Genomic DNA, 16,696 nt, shown 5'->3' with positions numbered 1-16,696 from the left:
CCTTGAAGGATGTATTAGTTTGCTTCTCCATTGCTATGAAGAAACACTCTAATGAAAGGCAACTTGGGGAGGGAAGGGTTTTTATGTCATACAGGTTACAATCATCATCATCAGAGGAAAAGAAGGCAAGAACCTAGAGCAGCCATTCTCAACCAGTGGGTTGCGACACCTTGGGGAGGGGGTTGAACAACCTTTTCACAGGGGTCGCCTATTAGATATTTACATTATGATTCCTAACAGTAGCAAAATTACAGTTATGGAGTAGCAATAAAATGCTCTTATGGTTGGGGGTCCCCAGAACATGAGGAATGCCGCAGCATCAGGAAGGCAGAAAACCACTGTTCTAGAGGTAGGAACTGAAGCAGAAAACGTGGAGGAATGCTGCTTATTTACTGGCTTGCTCAGTTATTTTAATACAACCCAGGCCTACCAGCCCAGGGATGTATCACCCACAGTGGGCTGGGCCCTTCCACATCAATTACCAATCAAGAAAATAGTGCACAGATATGCACTTAAGTCAAGCTGATGGAGGTAACTCTTCAGTGGAGGGGCCCTCTTCCCACGTGTGTCACATTGATAAACTATGACAAAGATGACATCAGAGCCTTGGTCTCTGCCTCTCAGCTGCCTGGTCACGTTGAGGTGAGCAGCTGGACTGAACCATGCATACCCTGTCATGATGTTCACTCTATCCCCTGAAACAACGGAGTCAAGCCACTGTGGACTTCAAATTCCTAAACCCTTACCTAAACCCAAAATAACATTTTCTGTTTCTAAGTCCTCCTGCCCCTGGTTACTATGTCATGACAGGAAACTAACATCAACAATCTCCCTATGCCCCTAAGCCTCAAAAAGTGTTTTGGGCATGGCAAATGAGAATATGTTGCTTGACTTTTTCACAGATATATCCTAGGACTGTGCTCTGGTTGAGCAGGAGGAGGTATATACAGAACACAATTGTCCTTCTGCTGCCAAGGACTGAACTTTGGTGATGGATGCATGAAGTTCACTAAATTATTCTACTCTTTGAGTATGATGGAAAATTCCCACTATTAAAAAGTCAATTTAAGGGGGCTGGAGAGATGGCTCAGCGGTTAAGAGCACTGGCTGTTCTTCCAGAGATCCTGAGTTCAATTCCCAGCAACCACATGGTGGCTCACAACAATCCATAATGAGATCTGGTGCCCTCTTCTGACCTGTAAGCATATATGTAGGCAGAACACTGTATACATAATAAATAAATAAATCTTAAAAAAAAAAAAGTCAATTTAAAGGCAACATAAATGTTCTAATGAAATACAACACAGGGAACAGATTGACTCACTTTTTATGCATCCTTACAAGAGTGATATTCGTGTCCTTGACTCCTAGGTCAAGGTAGTGATTTCCAAGGGTCTCTTGAGATGGTCAGGTCAGGCTCTGGCTCTGTCCTTCTAGGGCTCCCCTAACATCTCACCCTTATAACAAAATCAAAGTCCCTTACTTGAACTCAGCTCTCTGCTATTCCCTGGCCTCATTCCAGCAGGTCTGCATGGCTCATTACTGTCCCTGGTCCTCACATGTGGAGAGAGCCTTGGTGTTGGTACCATAGGTTTGCTATGGCTTCTGCTAAGAAGGTTCTCCTAGATACAAGGCTCATTCTCATTTTCCCCAGTAGTTACCATGAGAAGGAAACCTCTGACTTTTGTGTATTTTTGACAGAAAATAAAAATATCACATATTAAGTTATTAATTAATAGGTTTTTCAACTAACAGTTTGGGTCCAGGATTTGGGGGGCTGCATCTGGTGATGGCCTTCTTACTGGTAGTCCTGAGGCTGTGCAGGACACTGCATGGTAAAGCAAGGTTCATGTAAGAGTCCAAAGCAAACTGGTTTCTGTTGCACTTATTCTTAAATAGTCCATTAACCATTTACCAATAATTCATTTATCTCATGAGTAGGTTGCTCCATCCACGGGGGCAGAAACCTAATTCTTCATCTCTTAAAGTCCCACATTACTATTTTAGAGGATTAAATTCCAACAAGGGCTTCAGAGGGACCAACCACATTCAAATCATCCCTTCTTCTATACACATCTTCCCCATCTTTCTTCACTCTTACCTTCTCTGAGTTTCTTCACAGTACTAGTTATGACAGCACTCAGTGTGGTGATCTACTTAGAGTCTATCTGTAAAAGTAAGTTCCCAGGGAGTTTGCTCACTCCCAAATCCCTAACGCCGAGGACAGTGACTGCATTGTAGTACACGCATGCAGGTATTTATAGAATGAACATGTCAGCTTCTGAGCAAAGCTCACCCCCAGTTAACTCTCCTGCAATTGGAGAAGGAAACCTGCTCGTGAGGACCTCACTCTCAAAGCCTTTGAAGAAAGCTATGTGTATAGACTGACAGAGAATTAAATCAACTATAGCCAGGACAGAAGCTAGGCCCCAGGAAATCTTGGGAAAGAGATAGTATATGAACTCTTTCTTATCTCATAGTGGGAGTGACACTTCATACCTAGAGCCAGAAATGCTTGACAGGAATGGTCGCAACCTGACGGAGCAGTTGTCAAAGCCAGCAGCTGTTTCAACTATTTATTGTACTGATGAATTACATTTAAGAGAACTGCCAAGTTCAACACCAGTCTAGGGGTACATAGGGTGCAGTGGTGCACACCTTTAATCCCAGCACTCAGAAGGCAGAAGCAGAAGGATCTCTGTGAGTTTGAGGCCAGTCTGGTCTACAGATAGAGTTCCAGGACAGCAGTCAGGGCTACAGAGAAACTTTGTCTACAAACAAACAAACAAACAAAATGCCCCAACAAAACAAAGCCAGTAACAAATATCTCTGAGAACTATCATCCTTCATAATCTCAGAAATGCTTAGAAATCAGCTAGCTTCCTGGGCCCCTGTGTTACCAGGCTCCTGAGACAAACCTGGTGATAGGCCTGCTCTGATCACATGTGATCCTGTATCAGCAATGAAAGCCCCACTTCCAGCTGGAACCAGAAGACAGCTGTTTTTTTTTTTATTCCAACACACTTTCCTTTTTAAAAATTTCTAAATCCTAATGCTATGTAAGAAAGCAGAAATGGGGACTAAGGAGATGGTAAAGTACTTGAGCATGAGGTCCTGAGTTCAATCCCTAAAACCGATGTATTTAAAAAAACAAAACAAAACAAAAAAAAAAACAAAAAACCCTAAAGACCAGGTTTGGCAGCATATGCTTGTAACCTCAGTACTGGGAGGCAGAAACAGGAAGATCTCTAATGGGCTTCTTGCCTGGCCAGCCTGCTAGGGAAATTCTAGGCCAATGAGAGATCTTCTCTGAAAACATGGTGGACAGCTGATGGCACCCAAGGTTGATTTATGGCTTCCAAGCACATGTGCACCCACAAGAATGTGTACGTACACATGCACACACACGGAGATCATCTCTGAGGTCCTGTTCTCTGCATCTATCCTGCTAAGCTCTAAGTCTGTAAACTTGACACTGGATGAAGAGCAAATGAAAAATTTCTGTAAAAGCTCTTCTTTCTGGAGCATCACAGGAGGGCTAACCTGCAACAGTTTTCCTTTCTGGGGCATCACAGGAGGGCTAACCTGCAACAGCTGAGAATGAGCAAGCATGCCACACACTGAGCCATACAAGTGTTGTGGGCTAAAATGTTTGCTATTTCTGATGCTCAGTACCTTTCTTGTTGTAAGATCAGACTTTAGGAAGTTCCCAAGAAAGACATTCCAAACCAAGTACTTGGGAGGGGAACTAAATCTTCCAGCTGCTTATCAAAGAATGGACTATACTGGTTTGCTACAGCTGACTGAGTGGTTTCAACAGGAGACCTCTATTTTCTTAAGGTTCTGGAGATTGGCCGTCTACAATGGAGGTGTTACAAGTTGGTTCCTTCTACACACCTCTCTATGGCTAGTGGACAGACACCAGTGTTCCCACCTATTTTCCTGTGTGCTGATCTCCTACACTATTAAGGATGCCAATAATACTGCTAACCAAATAGCCTCATTTCAACTAAATTACCTGGAAGGATGAAATGGTGCTGGTGGGTAGGTGGAAGAGTCACAGCCAAGGCAGAACCCAGTATTAGTTTTTAGAGCTTTAATGGAGGGAAAGGGGGTTGAGGGTGGGGAGGAGCCAGGCCTGGCAGGGGAGGGAAGCATGGCAGAGAAGAGAGGAAACAGAAAAGAGGGTGGGGGGTCTGTGTTCAGCTTTTTAAGACTGCATGACCATGAGGTAGCACTCCTCGCGCCCCCCTTATGATGTAAGATGTTAGACCCAGCAGAGTGAGAGCAGGATCCTAACATTACTTCCTTATAGACTTAATGTCCAAATACAGTCACATTCTCAAGTGACTGATTCTGGGATGTGGACATATTTTTGTGAATGACATGATTTGGCCTATAACATATACAGGGTGTTTTTTCACAGTGACTTAAGTACTCATTAAGCTTAATGTATGTATTGAGAAATTAAATGCCAGAAGATAAGCCTGCATTATATGCATATAACAGCTAACCAGCTCTGCTTACCCTGGCCCTTTGGACTCATGCTTTATTTGTAGCATTTCGGATTTACTGGAAAGGTTCAAGTTGAAAAGGTGGGCCAGGCCGTGGTGCACGCCTTTTAATCTTAGCACTCAGGAGGAAGAGCCAGGCGGATCTCTGTGAGTTCGAGGCCAGCCTGGACAACAGAGTGAGTTCCAGGAAAGGCGCAAAGCTACACAGAGAAATCCTGTCTTGAAAAACAAAAAACAAAAAACAAAACAAAACAAAAGACAGCCAAACCCAGGTATTAGGGCAGTTTAATTCAGAAACGAAGCCAAGATCTATTATTCACCCAGTATTTTCTTTTTTTTTCTTTTTTTTTTTTTGAGAGAGGGGCTTACTAGGTAGTCTGGCTGGCTCCAAACTCAGAGAACCACCTGCCTCTGCCCCTGAGTGCTGGGACTAAAGGTGTATGTTACCATGCCCAGGCCACAGCACCATTCTCTGGAATAGCTGCTGACAACCCCTCGAAAGGCTGGTTATGCTTACTGTTTGTCCATGAGACACTAGATCCACCTGTAGGCTCCCATCATCAGTACGTCAGTCACCTGTCCCCGGGGAAACCCAGGTCTCTGCATGTCACTCAGACAAGAGAGGTGAGCTCCAAGCCTGCATTTCAACAAGCATCTATCTACCCACCCATTTCAGTCTGTGGCCTCTGCCCTGACCACAATGCCCTAGGCATCCACTCTTCACAGAATCGAAGTCACACTTGTCCAAGTTGCTAAACTGATTACATCTTTATTTTATAAACTGTGTAACCTGGTACATGAAAAACAAAATCTTTATCAGTCATAATTAATATCCTCATTTCCATTTGGTCAATCACTGAAAACCAGCCAAACCATTTAGCTATTAAAAAATAAAAAAAGCAGGAACTGAATTAACAATTAGGTTGGAACAGTAAGTTTTCTCCTTCAGTCGTCAAAGCAGCACCTGCTGAGGGATCGAAATGCAAACCTGACAGTGACACCCATTCCTTTTCTACAAAGACTGACCTCTACTCTCAAGTACAAAGACAAACGCGCATGCCTGTCTGGACTATCAGCAAACAAGCACACAAGTTGAAAAAGCAAGAGCACTATGGAAATGACACTCTGCTGTTGAATCCGGCCCCACGATTTGCCTGAGCAAGGTCCCAGACGCTGTTCAGGAATTGGTGCTGCTCCAAGTGCCATTCCTATGGAAAGGTGCTCATATGCCTCCCTCTGATGGCTCTGAGAGGCCTGTTCTCCACCAGCTCTGCTTACCCTGGCCCTCTGGACCCATGGTAGTAGCTATGTGGCAGACTGGGTTGGCTGAGCCCAGGGCAACATCTCATGTAGAATGATGATCTCAGGGTATGAAGGCAATGCTGTACATTACATTATATAGAGGCTCCTTAGGGAGACAAAGCCTCCTTCCTCTTCAACAAGACAATCCTATGTCTGGCGACACCACTCTGGCTACCTCTTCTTCATGTGTGATCTCATGTGTGCAGCGATTGAACCAGCTATTTCTGCTGCCTTCTTGTTTTGGCCAAAGTAATCGATGAACTCTCCATCGGGTCCAATCAAGTACATTATTATTGTATGATCAACCTGTAAAGAGGAGGAGAAGCATGTGTGAAAAAGGATTACCAACTTATGTTACTGAAGAGAAATATGCTGCAGGGTAAGAGACATTAACATCAGTGCTTAAACAACCACTGCAGCATCCTCTCAGGGAGGCCCTGCCTACCGAATGGGCCTGTGCTGACTGCAACACACTCCCAGCCAGGGGTCATCTGAAACCTCAGGTTCCTGAACTCTGCCACGGTTGCTGCTGTGGGTCAGCTTAGGATCCTTTGGTACAGTTCTTCATATACTCACCTGTACATTCACCTTCTATCAGCCTTCATAAATACACTACGCTGTGGAACAGCAGCGCTGTTATCAAACACCGTGCACTTCTTATTGGGTGTATCTCATCTGACCCCTTCTGCATTCATACAGAGCTATCACATGGGAGTCAGAGCCGTGGTCAGAACCACTTTGAGTAGTTCGGAACTCAGCAAGTGCCTGGGTGTGCATCCTCATGCTTAAGGAAGAACTGCTTAAACTCTGCTTGCCATGCTTTATGAGAAGCCAGAAAACCAACCACTAGCTGAAGCATGTAATTTACAAATCCTAAGTGATTTAGTCCAGATACTAGTGATTCAAACCAAAACTGAAGATGTTTTTCTCCCTTGGGAAATTTGCATTTGCTAGTCTGACCTTCTTATCTGAAGCAGACTGCTTGGAAACCCCACTGGCCACAAATGCTGCTCTCTAGGAGGCTCTTCAATTTCCTTGACTATGCTCTTAAAATGTCTCAGTTCCAATTTAAGTATCGACTGGTCATCACTCTTTTTAGATATTCATTTCCACAATATTTAAGAGTAGACCTGGCATCCTAAGTCCTTGGAATTTGTTGCAGGCTTGTTTGGCAGACAGGAGAAGATAGGAATGCCATCACACACACCAACTGGAAACTCCCCAGAATATACCCCAGCCCACATTATCTGGCCGTGAGGCTATTGGCTTTTTATACACACACATTCATAAGGAGATAGCAAATGGAAAGAGCCACTTGCCTCCATCAGGAAAGAATGCCACCAAGAGCTCAGACAGCTGGTGACTTCATGTGGAGAAGTGACTGCAGGAGCCAGGCAGGACCAGGAATCTCGCCTCACATTTGACTCATATTAAAACTCTGGCTCTCCCCTCAAGCCTTTCTCTGCAGCTTATACCCCTCTTTCCTTCACCGTTTCCTTTAGAGAATTAATTTTTTGACAATTTCATATACACATATAATATCCACTGCCCCCCTCCACACACACTTGGCCTTTTTCTCTATTTACTTTCCTTCTTAAAAGACCAGAACTGAAGTATGCTGGACTTATTTTTGAGGGTTAATATAAATTAGCAACTAGTATACAGTAAAATACATTCTTCTGTCCTTGTCAAACTTACTAGTGGTCACTTTTCCATTATTGTTGGGGCAAATCAACACTTGCTGTGATAGAGAATTTGTCGAATTTTGGTAGTTGGTAGTATAGAAAAACAAAACAAGCAACTACACACCCTTTCTTCCTTGTGTGTGTGGTCTATGTGTATATGTGTGTTGAGTATGCATCCCCCACCCCCACACAGAGGCCAGAGGATGACGTTGGGTGGCCTCCTTTGTTACCCTAAGCCAGATTCCCTGGAAACAAGGTCTCTCACTAAACCCAGAGCTAGGTTAGTAGCATCAGGCTCCAGCAAACATCCTGTTACCACCCCTAATAGTGCTGGAGTCTCAGGAGTGCATGGCCAACAATGCTGTAAGATTCACCTGTGAGCTAATTTCCAAGGAGCACCCATGTGGTAACAGCAGTTTTTACATACTTCCACAGGACCCGCTGAAGAGGGCCTACTAGATTCATTCCTAACAACAATGCCTGGAAACACCTGTTGTCTGAAGTTCACTCCAACAACCCATTTCTTATTTTTCCAATTCTAACAAAAGATTTCCAAACTTTCCAATCACAGCTAAACTGACAGGTTTTTAAAAAGGTACACCACTAAATAATCTTTGGTTATGAATTTGTCTTAGCTTAAATTTAAAAAGCCACTTATATTCTTCCTGAACTATTTTCTAACATTTATATATAATAAAGTCATATTATGTGTATAATAAGTACATATATAATAATGTGCAAAATAGCTTTGTAGTGAATCCTGTTTAGTATGCTCAATTTATATTCACTGTCTAAAGATTCTACTTTCATCTCCATTGTCTGAGATTGTAAAAATAGCATTCCATTACATCTCAAGGTTTATCTCTAAGCACTGCCCCTTACTGGTCCTTAATCCTAACATATTTCGCCTCAAGACATAAGGAGTCACACTAACGAAAAACTCTAAGAAGCTGGAAGTGTCTCCCCCTGTTGGCTGATTGAGCAAATGCACAGCAATAAAAAACAGGCTACAGGCTCAAAAGTGCTAGAGAGGGGCGGAAGGATTGCCCTAGTGTGCCGGTGCCGGTGCCGGTGCTCAGGGTGAAAGCAAGAGTTCAATCACCTGCACCCATGTAAAAGCCGAGTATGGCCACAGACGCTTGTATGTGCAGTACAGGGGAGCGGAGACAGGCAGATTCTGGGAGCTCATTTATCAGCCATCCTAGCCAGCACGTGTAAAAACACACACACACACACACACACACACACACACACACACACACACACACACAGAGAGAGAGAGAGAGAGAGAAAGAGAGAGAAAGGTACAAACTACACACTACAGTGGGCAGTAGAGACAAACATTGCTGTAGGGACAGCGTCAGGAAACTGGTATCAGTGACTCAGACATTCTGCAGATAAAATGAAAATTTATGATAATCACTTCACTCAACTAACATAGAAAAAACACAGTATGACAACTGAAAGAAAATCTGTTAACAATACTATAGCAGCATGTCAACTCTGAATGTGCTGGGAAACAAGAACCTGGTTGAGAAGAAAAGTCAGCCCTTTGCACACCATGAAACACAAAGCAGAAGTGGGTTTAGTTGCTCAGGACTTCACAGACAAACTAACAAGAAAACAGATCCTCAATGAAGGACCCACAAAGGTAAACTGGACAGATGTCCCATCTCTCATTACTGAACCCCAAGTTGAACGGAACTGTCACAGCCACTAAAACCTGTAGATAATCTGTTATTTGAAGACTCTTATTTTTTCTCTTATCTTTCAATGATATAATGATTCCCCGAGGCTTACAACTACTTCTAAAAAGGAGTATTTTTTCTTCTACTTCATCAGGGACACAGGGAGAACCAGCACAATGCTGATGAACTAAAACTGTACTAGCATGGATTCAATGTGGTGCTCCTCTGAATCCAACATGGTGCCTGAGTATTTGCTTTTGTAATTGTATTCAACTAGGGAAGTCAGACAAACTATGGGATGAATATAAACTAAGCAATGAACAACCACCTCTCAAAAACATGTGCCTATCAGATTTTCAAATTATCCTAAATTCTTGAGGAATTTATAATACCCTCAGTTTTCTTTTTAAAAGAGATTTTTGGTTTATGTATTTGAGTATTTGCCTACACGAATGTATGTGTTCAATGTGTGTGCCTAGTGCTGTGGAATCCAGAAGAGGACACTGGATCCCCTGGAACTAGATTTACACCAACTGTGAGCCACAGTGTGGGTACTGGGAACTGAAACAAGGTTCTCTGAAGTGCTTTAAATCACTGAACCGTCCTTTCAGTCTCTCGGGTTTTCCTTTATCTCAGAAGCCAGTCAGGCATGTAAAGTGTGAGAACCTGGAATCCAAGGCCAGGGTACTTACTATGTAGTCCTCATCTTCATCCTTAGGGCCAGGGCTGTAATAGACCCTGTATGCTCTGGCCACTCCATCAATGTCTTCTTTTGTGCCAGTCAAACCAACCAATTTGGGCGAAAATTCTAAATATAAAAACAAGAACACAGTGAAAATGAAAGACAAGAAACATAACCATCTTTACTTAAAATAAAACTAAAATAACAAAAACATGCATAAAAAAACCCAATAAATAAAAAACACTATAAAGCAGCTTTGGTGCCACTTTGTTCCTGAGTCTACAACCATTTCTGCATGATTTAAAAATAAAAAAAATAACCTCAGAGAAGAAATGAAAATTCTCCCATGACATACGTTGGATCTTTTAATGATTATAATATAAAGATTTGGGAGAGATATATTCTAGTTACTTAATTATGTTAATTTAGCTATAGCCATATGCAGTTGAGGATTCCTCAAGTACCTCAGGTTTTTCAATGCATCATATGGGAAGAAACTTCATTCAAGAGGCTAGTAAGATGGCTTAGTGGTTATGAGAGGCTTGTGTGGTGGTCTGAAAGAAAATGGTCCCCAAAGGGAGTGGCACTATTAGGAGGTGTGACCTTGATGGAGTAGGTGTGGTCTTGTTGGAGGAAGCATGTTACTGTGGAGGTGGTCTTTGAGGTCTCATATATGTTCAAGATACCGCCTGGTTTTTCAGACCACTTCCTGTTGCCTGTGAGTCAAGATATAAGGACTCTCAGCTCCTGCTCCAGCACCATGATAATAATGGACTAAACCTCTGAAACTGTAACCCACCTAATTAATTAAATATTTTTCCTTATAAGAGTTGTTGTGGCCATGGTGTCTCTTCACAGCAATAGAAACCCTAAGACAACTTGGGAGGACTCAGTCTGAAATGGAACGTCTTCATTGATCCCACTCTCCTCAAGGCTCAGGATCCACATGGAAGAGGAGGTGGAAAGACTTGAAGAGACAGAAGGAATGGACGACTTCAAGAAAACAGTGTCTTCCAAAGATAACAGGCCTGACACTGACTGACACACACACACACACACACACACACACACACACACACACAAATTCAGATTATGACAACATGCCCAGGCCGTGCCCATGTTCAAACTGGATGAAACCTGAGAACTGAGAAGGGAAAGTGCACACAAGTCCTACCCCTAGTCCAGACACTATCTGTAACCGAAAATGGTTGAGAGAAGGAAAATCAGTTTTCCAGTGAAGTGTTAATGGGAACATCAAAAACACTCCAGGGTGGGCCCCATGCTCAGTAGTCGTCAGCCAACACAAAATGGACTCCATGTTCTTTTTGTGAACTTTTGTTTCACTGTTTGAACATTTTTTTGTCTTCTTGGTTTTTTTTTTTTTCCTATTTTGATTTTTTTTAAATTAATTTTTTGTTTTTGAGGTGGAGGAAGAACATGAAGTTGTAGTTGGGTGGAGAACATAATCAAAACAGACTGCATGAAATTTCTTTTTTTTTTTTTTTTTTGAGAATGTTGAGACAGGGACTCTCTATGTAGCCCTGGCTATCTTAGAACTCTATGTGGACAAGGCTAGTCTCTCTTAGCTCCCCAGTGCTGGGATTAAAGGTGTGCACCACCATGTCTAGTGGGAAAATAAATTAACAACAACAAAAGACAGCCAATAAGAAAATTCATACAAAACCAAAACACTCATGGCTATGGGTAAATCAGCCATAGAATGTATGTACTATTATATTTTTTAGAATTTATGTAATTTTGGAAGTCTCTTAAAACAATTGAATTAAAGCAAGGAATGGTGGCAGACACTTTTAATCCCAGCACTCCAGAGGCAGAGGCAGGTGGGTTTCCGTGAGTTCAAGGTAGCCAATCTATGGTAATTTTCAGGGCAGTCAATGGTATAATTAAACCCAGTCTAAATATATATAATAACCTCCCCCTGTACACACTCCTGAGGCATGTCTCTCCATTTTAACAAAAGGACGGTGAGACACAGAGCTGGAAGCAATACACTCTCATCCCCACCTAACTCAGTTATTCATGAAGCTCAAGCTCCAACCCTTCTTGTGATAAAAGAGCACAGCACCAAGAATGGATAAACTGCTTCTCTTGTGTCAATTAAACCAAGCTACAACTCTGACCTCCATTGTTTTATTTGCCTTAAAACTGTTAATAATATCACTTGTCTATTTTGGTTTGCTACTGCAAACCGTTAAGTAAGTATGTGCAATTATCAGTAAAACACACCTTTCACGTAAGTTGAGATGGCTTCTTTTGTGTCCCTTTCTGGATCAATGGTGATGAAAAGTGGAGTTAAATTTGGCAGGGACGGAATACTGTCTGAAAAAAAGTTCCAATTAGTCAACACTCACCACAAGGGAAAAGACACAACATTCGGAGAAAGTGTTGCTATAGCGAAAAGTCATGGGAACACAGAGGACAGGTTAGACTATCTGGAGTAGAGGAGTAGTTTCTGTCTGTGGTGGAGCCGGACAGACATCCCATCAAACACCTCTCCTCATACATAAATGCTGTTACCCCAGATCACTTCTCGTAGCCATCTTATTTCCTAACGCAATCCTACTCCTGTAGTTTTTCCTACCCTATCTCAAGGACAAGGTAAGCTATCAATAAAGAATGAATTTACCAAAACAATTTAAAGAGGCACGATTCCTTCTAATTCCTTTTAATTGACACTAATAAAATATCACTTATCACTTCAGATTTCCTAATCCAACCGTCAATGTCACTGGGGAAACACAATGAGAATGCTTCAGTAATAGGAGATAGAGGCATGCTGACATTTTTAAGTGATCTAACACTTGGCACCCAACACGACTCCTTCGGTACAGAGCAGGGTCCTGCAATCAGAGCATCAAGCTGAACAAGGAAACTTTACGTTCTTTCAGACCAATAATGACAACACCCTGTCTAACACAGTGAGAAACAGAACTGTTAAATAGTGCAGTTAGCAACTGCTTTCTTACCTATTTCATCTACAACTTGAATCATTTTCTCTAGTTCTTCCGGACAGATATCAGGGCAATGGGTGAAGCCAAAATAAATCAACACCCAGTGGCCCAGGTAGTCCTTGTCAGTTTTGGGCTCTCCATCATGAGTGATGAGGGAAAATGGTCCCCCTAGTAAAGGCTTTCCAACCGCGCGGTGTCGCTGCTGCTCCAGCTCTTAAAGAGATGCACCAAACAGAAAAGTCACTGAAATGTCTGACAGTTAGCATAATACTAGTAACAGTATGTAGGTGGAGTGGGAGGTATAAAATACACAAGAAATATCAGCTTTCAAGACACTAACAAAAATGTTTTCAGAAAAATAAGCATTTAATAAGAAAATTAAATGCTGTAACACATGGCAAGCACTGCAATGAAAAGGTAAAACGTGTTCTCCTAGAACAAGCCAGTCCTAATCTGTTCAGAGTGGGGGTGAAGGAGCCTAGAGGCCGGGTGTGCTAGAAACAGCTTCATAGGAAAGGCAGTGGTGATGGGACCTTATTTTCATGCAGAAGATTAATTAAATAAACAAACCAAACAAACAGGGATAAGAGTGTTACTAATGGGAAGGACACCAGAACGATGGAGGGAAAACTGGAATGATCTCTGTAATATTAAGACAATCAGGCACTGAAGTGAGTTTATGGTTTCATTACATAGGGATTCTCCAACTGATGGAAAAGTTATTTTTGTTGTTGAGAAGTGTTGAAATAAGGTGAAAAAATTAAGTACAAGAAGAGCCAGTGACAGAAGGGAAAACCCAAAGACTCCTGAAAACAGGATCCTGTGAACAACAAGCTCTGTTCCTGTTTCATCTCTGATGCTGGGATAAAGCATCTTGTCAAAAAAAACCTCAGGGCCAGGCAGTGGTGGAGCCCACTTTTAATTCCAGCACCCACGAGGCAGAGGCAGGCGGATCTCTGTGAGTTTGAGGCCAGCCTGGTCTATAAAGCAAGTTCTAGGACAGCCAGAGCTACATAGTGAGACCCTGTCTCAAAAACAAAACAAAAAAACCAAACAAACAAAAAAGAAACTCAGATGAGAAAGGGTTTATTTTATCTAACAATTTCTGGAAATAGTAGGAAAGTCCTAGTGGGAGGAGCTTGCAGCAGCTAGTCATATCACACCCAGCTCAGACAAGAGAGAAATAAACTATGTATGCATAGTATTTAGCTAGCTTCCTCTATTCTTATAAAAAAGTACAGGCCCAAACCAGGAAATGGGGCTACCTTCCACTTACAGGCTGGGTGTTTCCAAGTCAATTAGGGCCAAGACAATCCCCATGGTCATGTATGTCTATAGGCCAACCTGATCTAGATGACCCCTTACGGTGGACTCTTCCCAAGTGATTCCAGGTTGTGTCAAGTTGACAATGAAAACCAACAACCAAACAAAACAACTAAGCATAAGCTCACGCGAGTTACTTTGAGTATTAAAAGAAAGAGAATAGCTCACAACCCACTGAATACATAGCAAATGATTAGTCTATACTAACAAAAATAAATGAATAAATTCAGAGTGATGAGAACAGCACACACAGACACATATCATAAAACACATAATTTATACAAGGCTGACATTGTCTTAGATGATCCAATATCATCAATGACAAGACAAAGAAAAATCATAATGTACTTGATGGATGCAATGACTGGTGTAGTATCACTTCTGTGAGAACCCTGTCAAAGGCTGCAAGGCCTGAACTGGATCACCAGGAAAGATCAGATCAGTACAGACTGACAAACAATTCTCAAAGTTGTCAAGGTTAGGAAAGTCAGGGAAAGCCTAAGAACCTTACAATCTTCAGAAACTAAAGAGACAACCAGGAACATTTGGACATCTTAGTCATCTTTGTACCCACCCTCTGGACTTCTAACAGCCCACATTCAACATATTTACAGCTGTCTTTTGTACCCTCCCTCTGGACTTCTAACAGCCCACATTCAACATATTACAGCTGAGTCATTTTGGATTCCATCCCTGAAAAGTTAAAGACACTGAGAAAATGTGCAAAACCCAATTACATGCTGTAATCCAGTTAATTACATCAATTTTAATTTCTTAGTTGTGCCATGACCTTCTAAGATGTCAACACTGGGAGAGGGGTTGGATGAAAGGTATATGGAGACTTTTCTTTGCCATCTTCACAACTCTTCTAAACTAGTAAATCTAAAATTATTTTTAAAGAAAAAGTTTAAAAACAGGGCAGGCCAACAGCTTGGTAGATTAAAGTGCTGGCTCTAAAAGCCTGACCAGTTAGGCTCTGTCCCAGGAACCCACCATGGAAGGCAAGAATACACTAGAACCAACTCCCCAAAGGTGTCTTCTGGTTCCCACCAGGACATTCATGTACCTGCAGTCACATACGCACAGTTAAAAATAAATAAGTAAAAAAGTTTTGAAACAAAAAAGGTCAAAGAGTAAGCACTTACTTTCTATCTTTTCTTTCTTGAAGTACTTCATTCCAGCCAGTAAAGATCCTCCAATGGCAAAAGTCAATGCTAAAGACTTCCAAGAAACGGGCTACTGGGGCAGAGATTTCAACAATAAAACAAGTAAGATGCAAACATTTAAACATGCTGTATTTATTACTTAAGTTCTCACAGCAAGTATATACACACAAACCATTGTTACATACATTGAATGTTTCAGGTTACTTTGGGATAAATCCTGAAAGTTTCTGTGAATACAGTTATATCTACTACAAAAGCACTAGTTTCCAGGGGAAAGTTACCCAAGTTCATTTAAAAACAAATTAAGGGTCGAAGATGGGGCTCAATTAATTGGCAGCGTGCTTGCTGGGCATGTCCCAAACCCCCGGGTTCCATGACAAGCACTGCATAAAACCGGGTGTGGCGAAGCACACCTGTAATCTTAGCACTCTGGGAGGGGAAGGCAGGAGGATCAAGCTCAGAGTCATTCTTGGTTACATATCAAGTTCTAGGCCAACCTGAGATATAAGAGGCCTGCTCTCAACAAACAGCACAAAGCCTGTAATTCATCGGCTTATGCTAATACTGTACTCTTTAAGACGTAAACTGTTTGCTACTTGTGCCTGATTTCCCCCGCTCCCCAAATCCACATTTCTTACTAACACAAGCAAGGTGGAGGCTCTGAATGAAACCGAAATAGAACCAGAGGAAGATAAAAAGGAACAGAGGAGGAAGAGAGAAAAGGAAGGGGTAGGGGATACCCAAACGCAACAATGGTCCACATTTTTGTTCCAATTTCAAGTTATACACTGAACCGGGGGATTCAGTGAAATTATAAAAGTGCTCTGACTTTTGAATCATGGTAAAGTTGAGATCCTTAAAACCCAGAATTTATTTATTTTTTTCTGGAGCAAAAGCCCGAGTTGTAACTGCGCGGAGAGGGAGTAGATTCTCAAGTTCTATCGAGGCTGGGACTACGGGCTGACCAGGGAGCAAGGAAGCGACTCCATAACCTTTCAGGGCACGCCAGGAAGTTCCTGAGGTTGTGACCTAGCGGAATGCGGAGATACCAAGCTGCAGAGAGGGCCGAGCACCAAAGGCTCGACTCACCCCGGGCTTCGAGCGGCGACCGCCCTTGGGCTGGGGTCCGTCGGCTCCCGGCGGTGGCGGCACGGAGCTGAAGACTCGGATCCCCAGGCAGCAACGTGCCTCTCCCGGCCGCGGAATCCCTGCCGTACCCCAAAGCCCATGGCCGTGGGAGAACAGAAGCCAAAGCTGGCGACACGGCGGCCGCATCACCGAACAAGGCGCCCGCACCAAGGCCGCCATGAGTTTAGGAGACCCGGCCTCTTTGGGGCCGCCCCTCCATTTCCGCCGGAGCTTCC

General features: G+C 42.6%; 1 protein-coding gene across 1 annotated transcript; it reads right to left on the bottom strand.

The window, feature by feature from the left end:
• Positions 1-5,254: 5,254 nt before the first annotated feature.
• Positions 5,255-16,682, bottom strand: Sco1 (synthesis of cytochrome C oxidase 1). Its single transcript, XM_006973514.4, has 6 exons — positions 16,422-16,682; positions 15,312-15,402; positions 12,859-13,056; positions 12,119-12,211; positions 9,882-9,997; positions 5,255-6,122 (listed from the first exon to the last, which is right to left on the bottom strand). Exons 1-6 carry the CDS (start codon positions 16,638-16,640, stop codon positions 5,988-5,990), a joined length of 852 nt encoding a protein of 283 aa, XP_006973576.1. The 5' UTR covers positions 16,641-16,682; the 3' UTR covers positions 5,255-5,987.
• Positions 16,683-16,696: the final 14 nt, after the last annotated feature.

The sequence above is a fragment of the Peromyscus maniculatus genome, chromosome 8 (assembly GCF_049852395.1).
Source record: "Peromyscus maniculatus bairdii isolate BWxNUB_F1_BW_parent chromosome 8, HU_Pman_BW_mat_3.1, whole genome shotgun sequence".
NCBI lineage: Eukaryota > Metazoa > Chordata > Mammalia > Rodentia > Cricetidae > Peromyscus > Peromyscus maniculatus.
The sequence above is the reverse complement of the archived record's forward strand: the minus strand, read 5'-3'. Positions and strand labels throughout refer to the sequence as shown.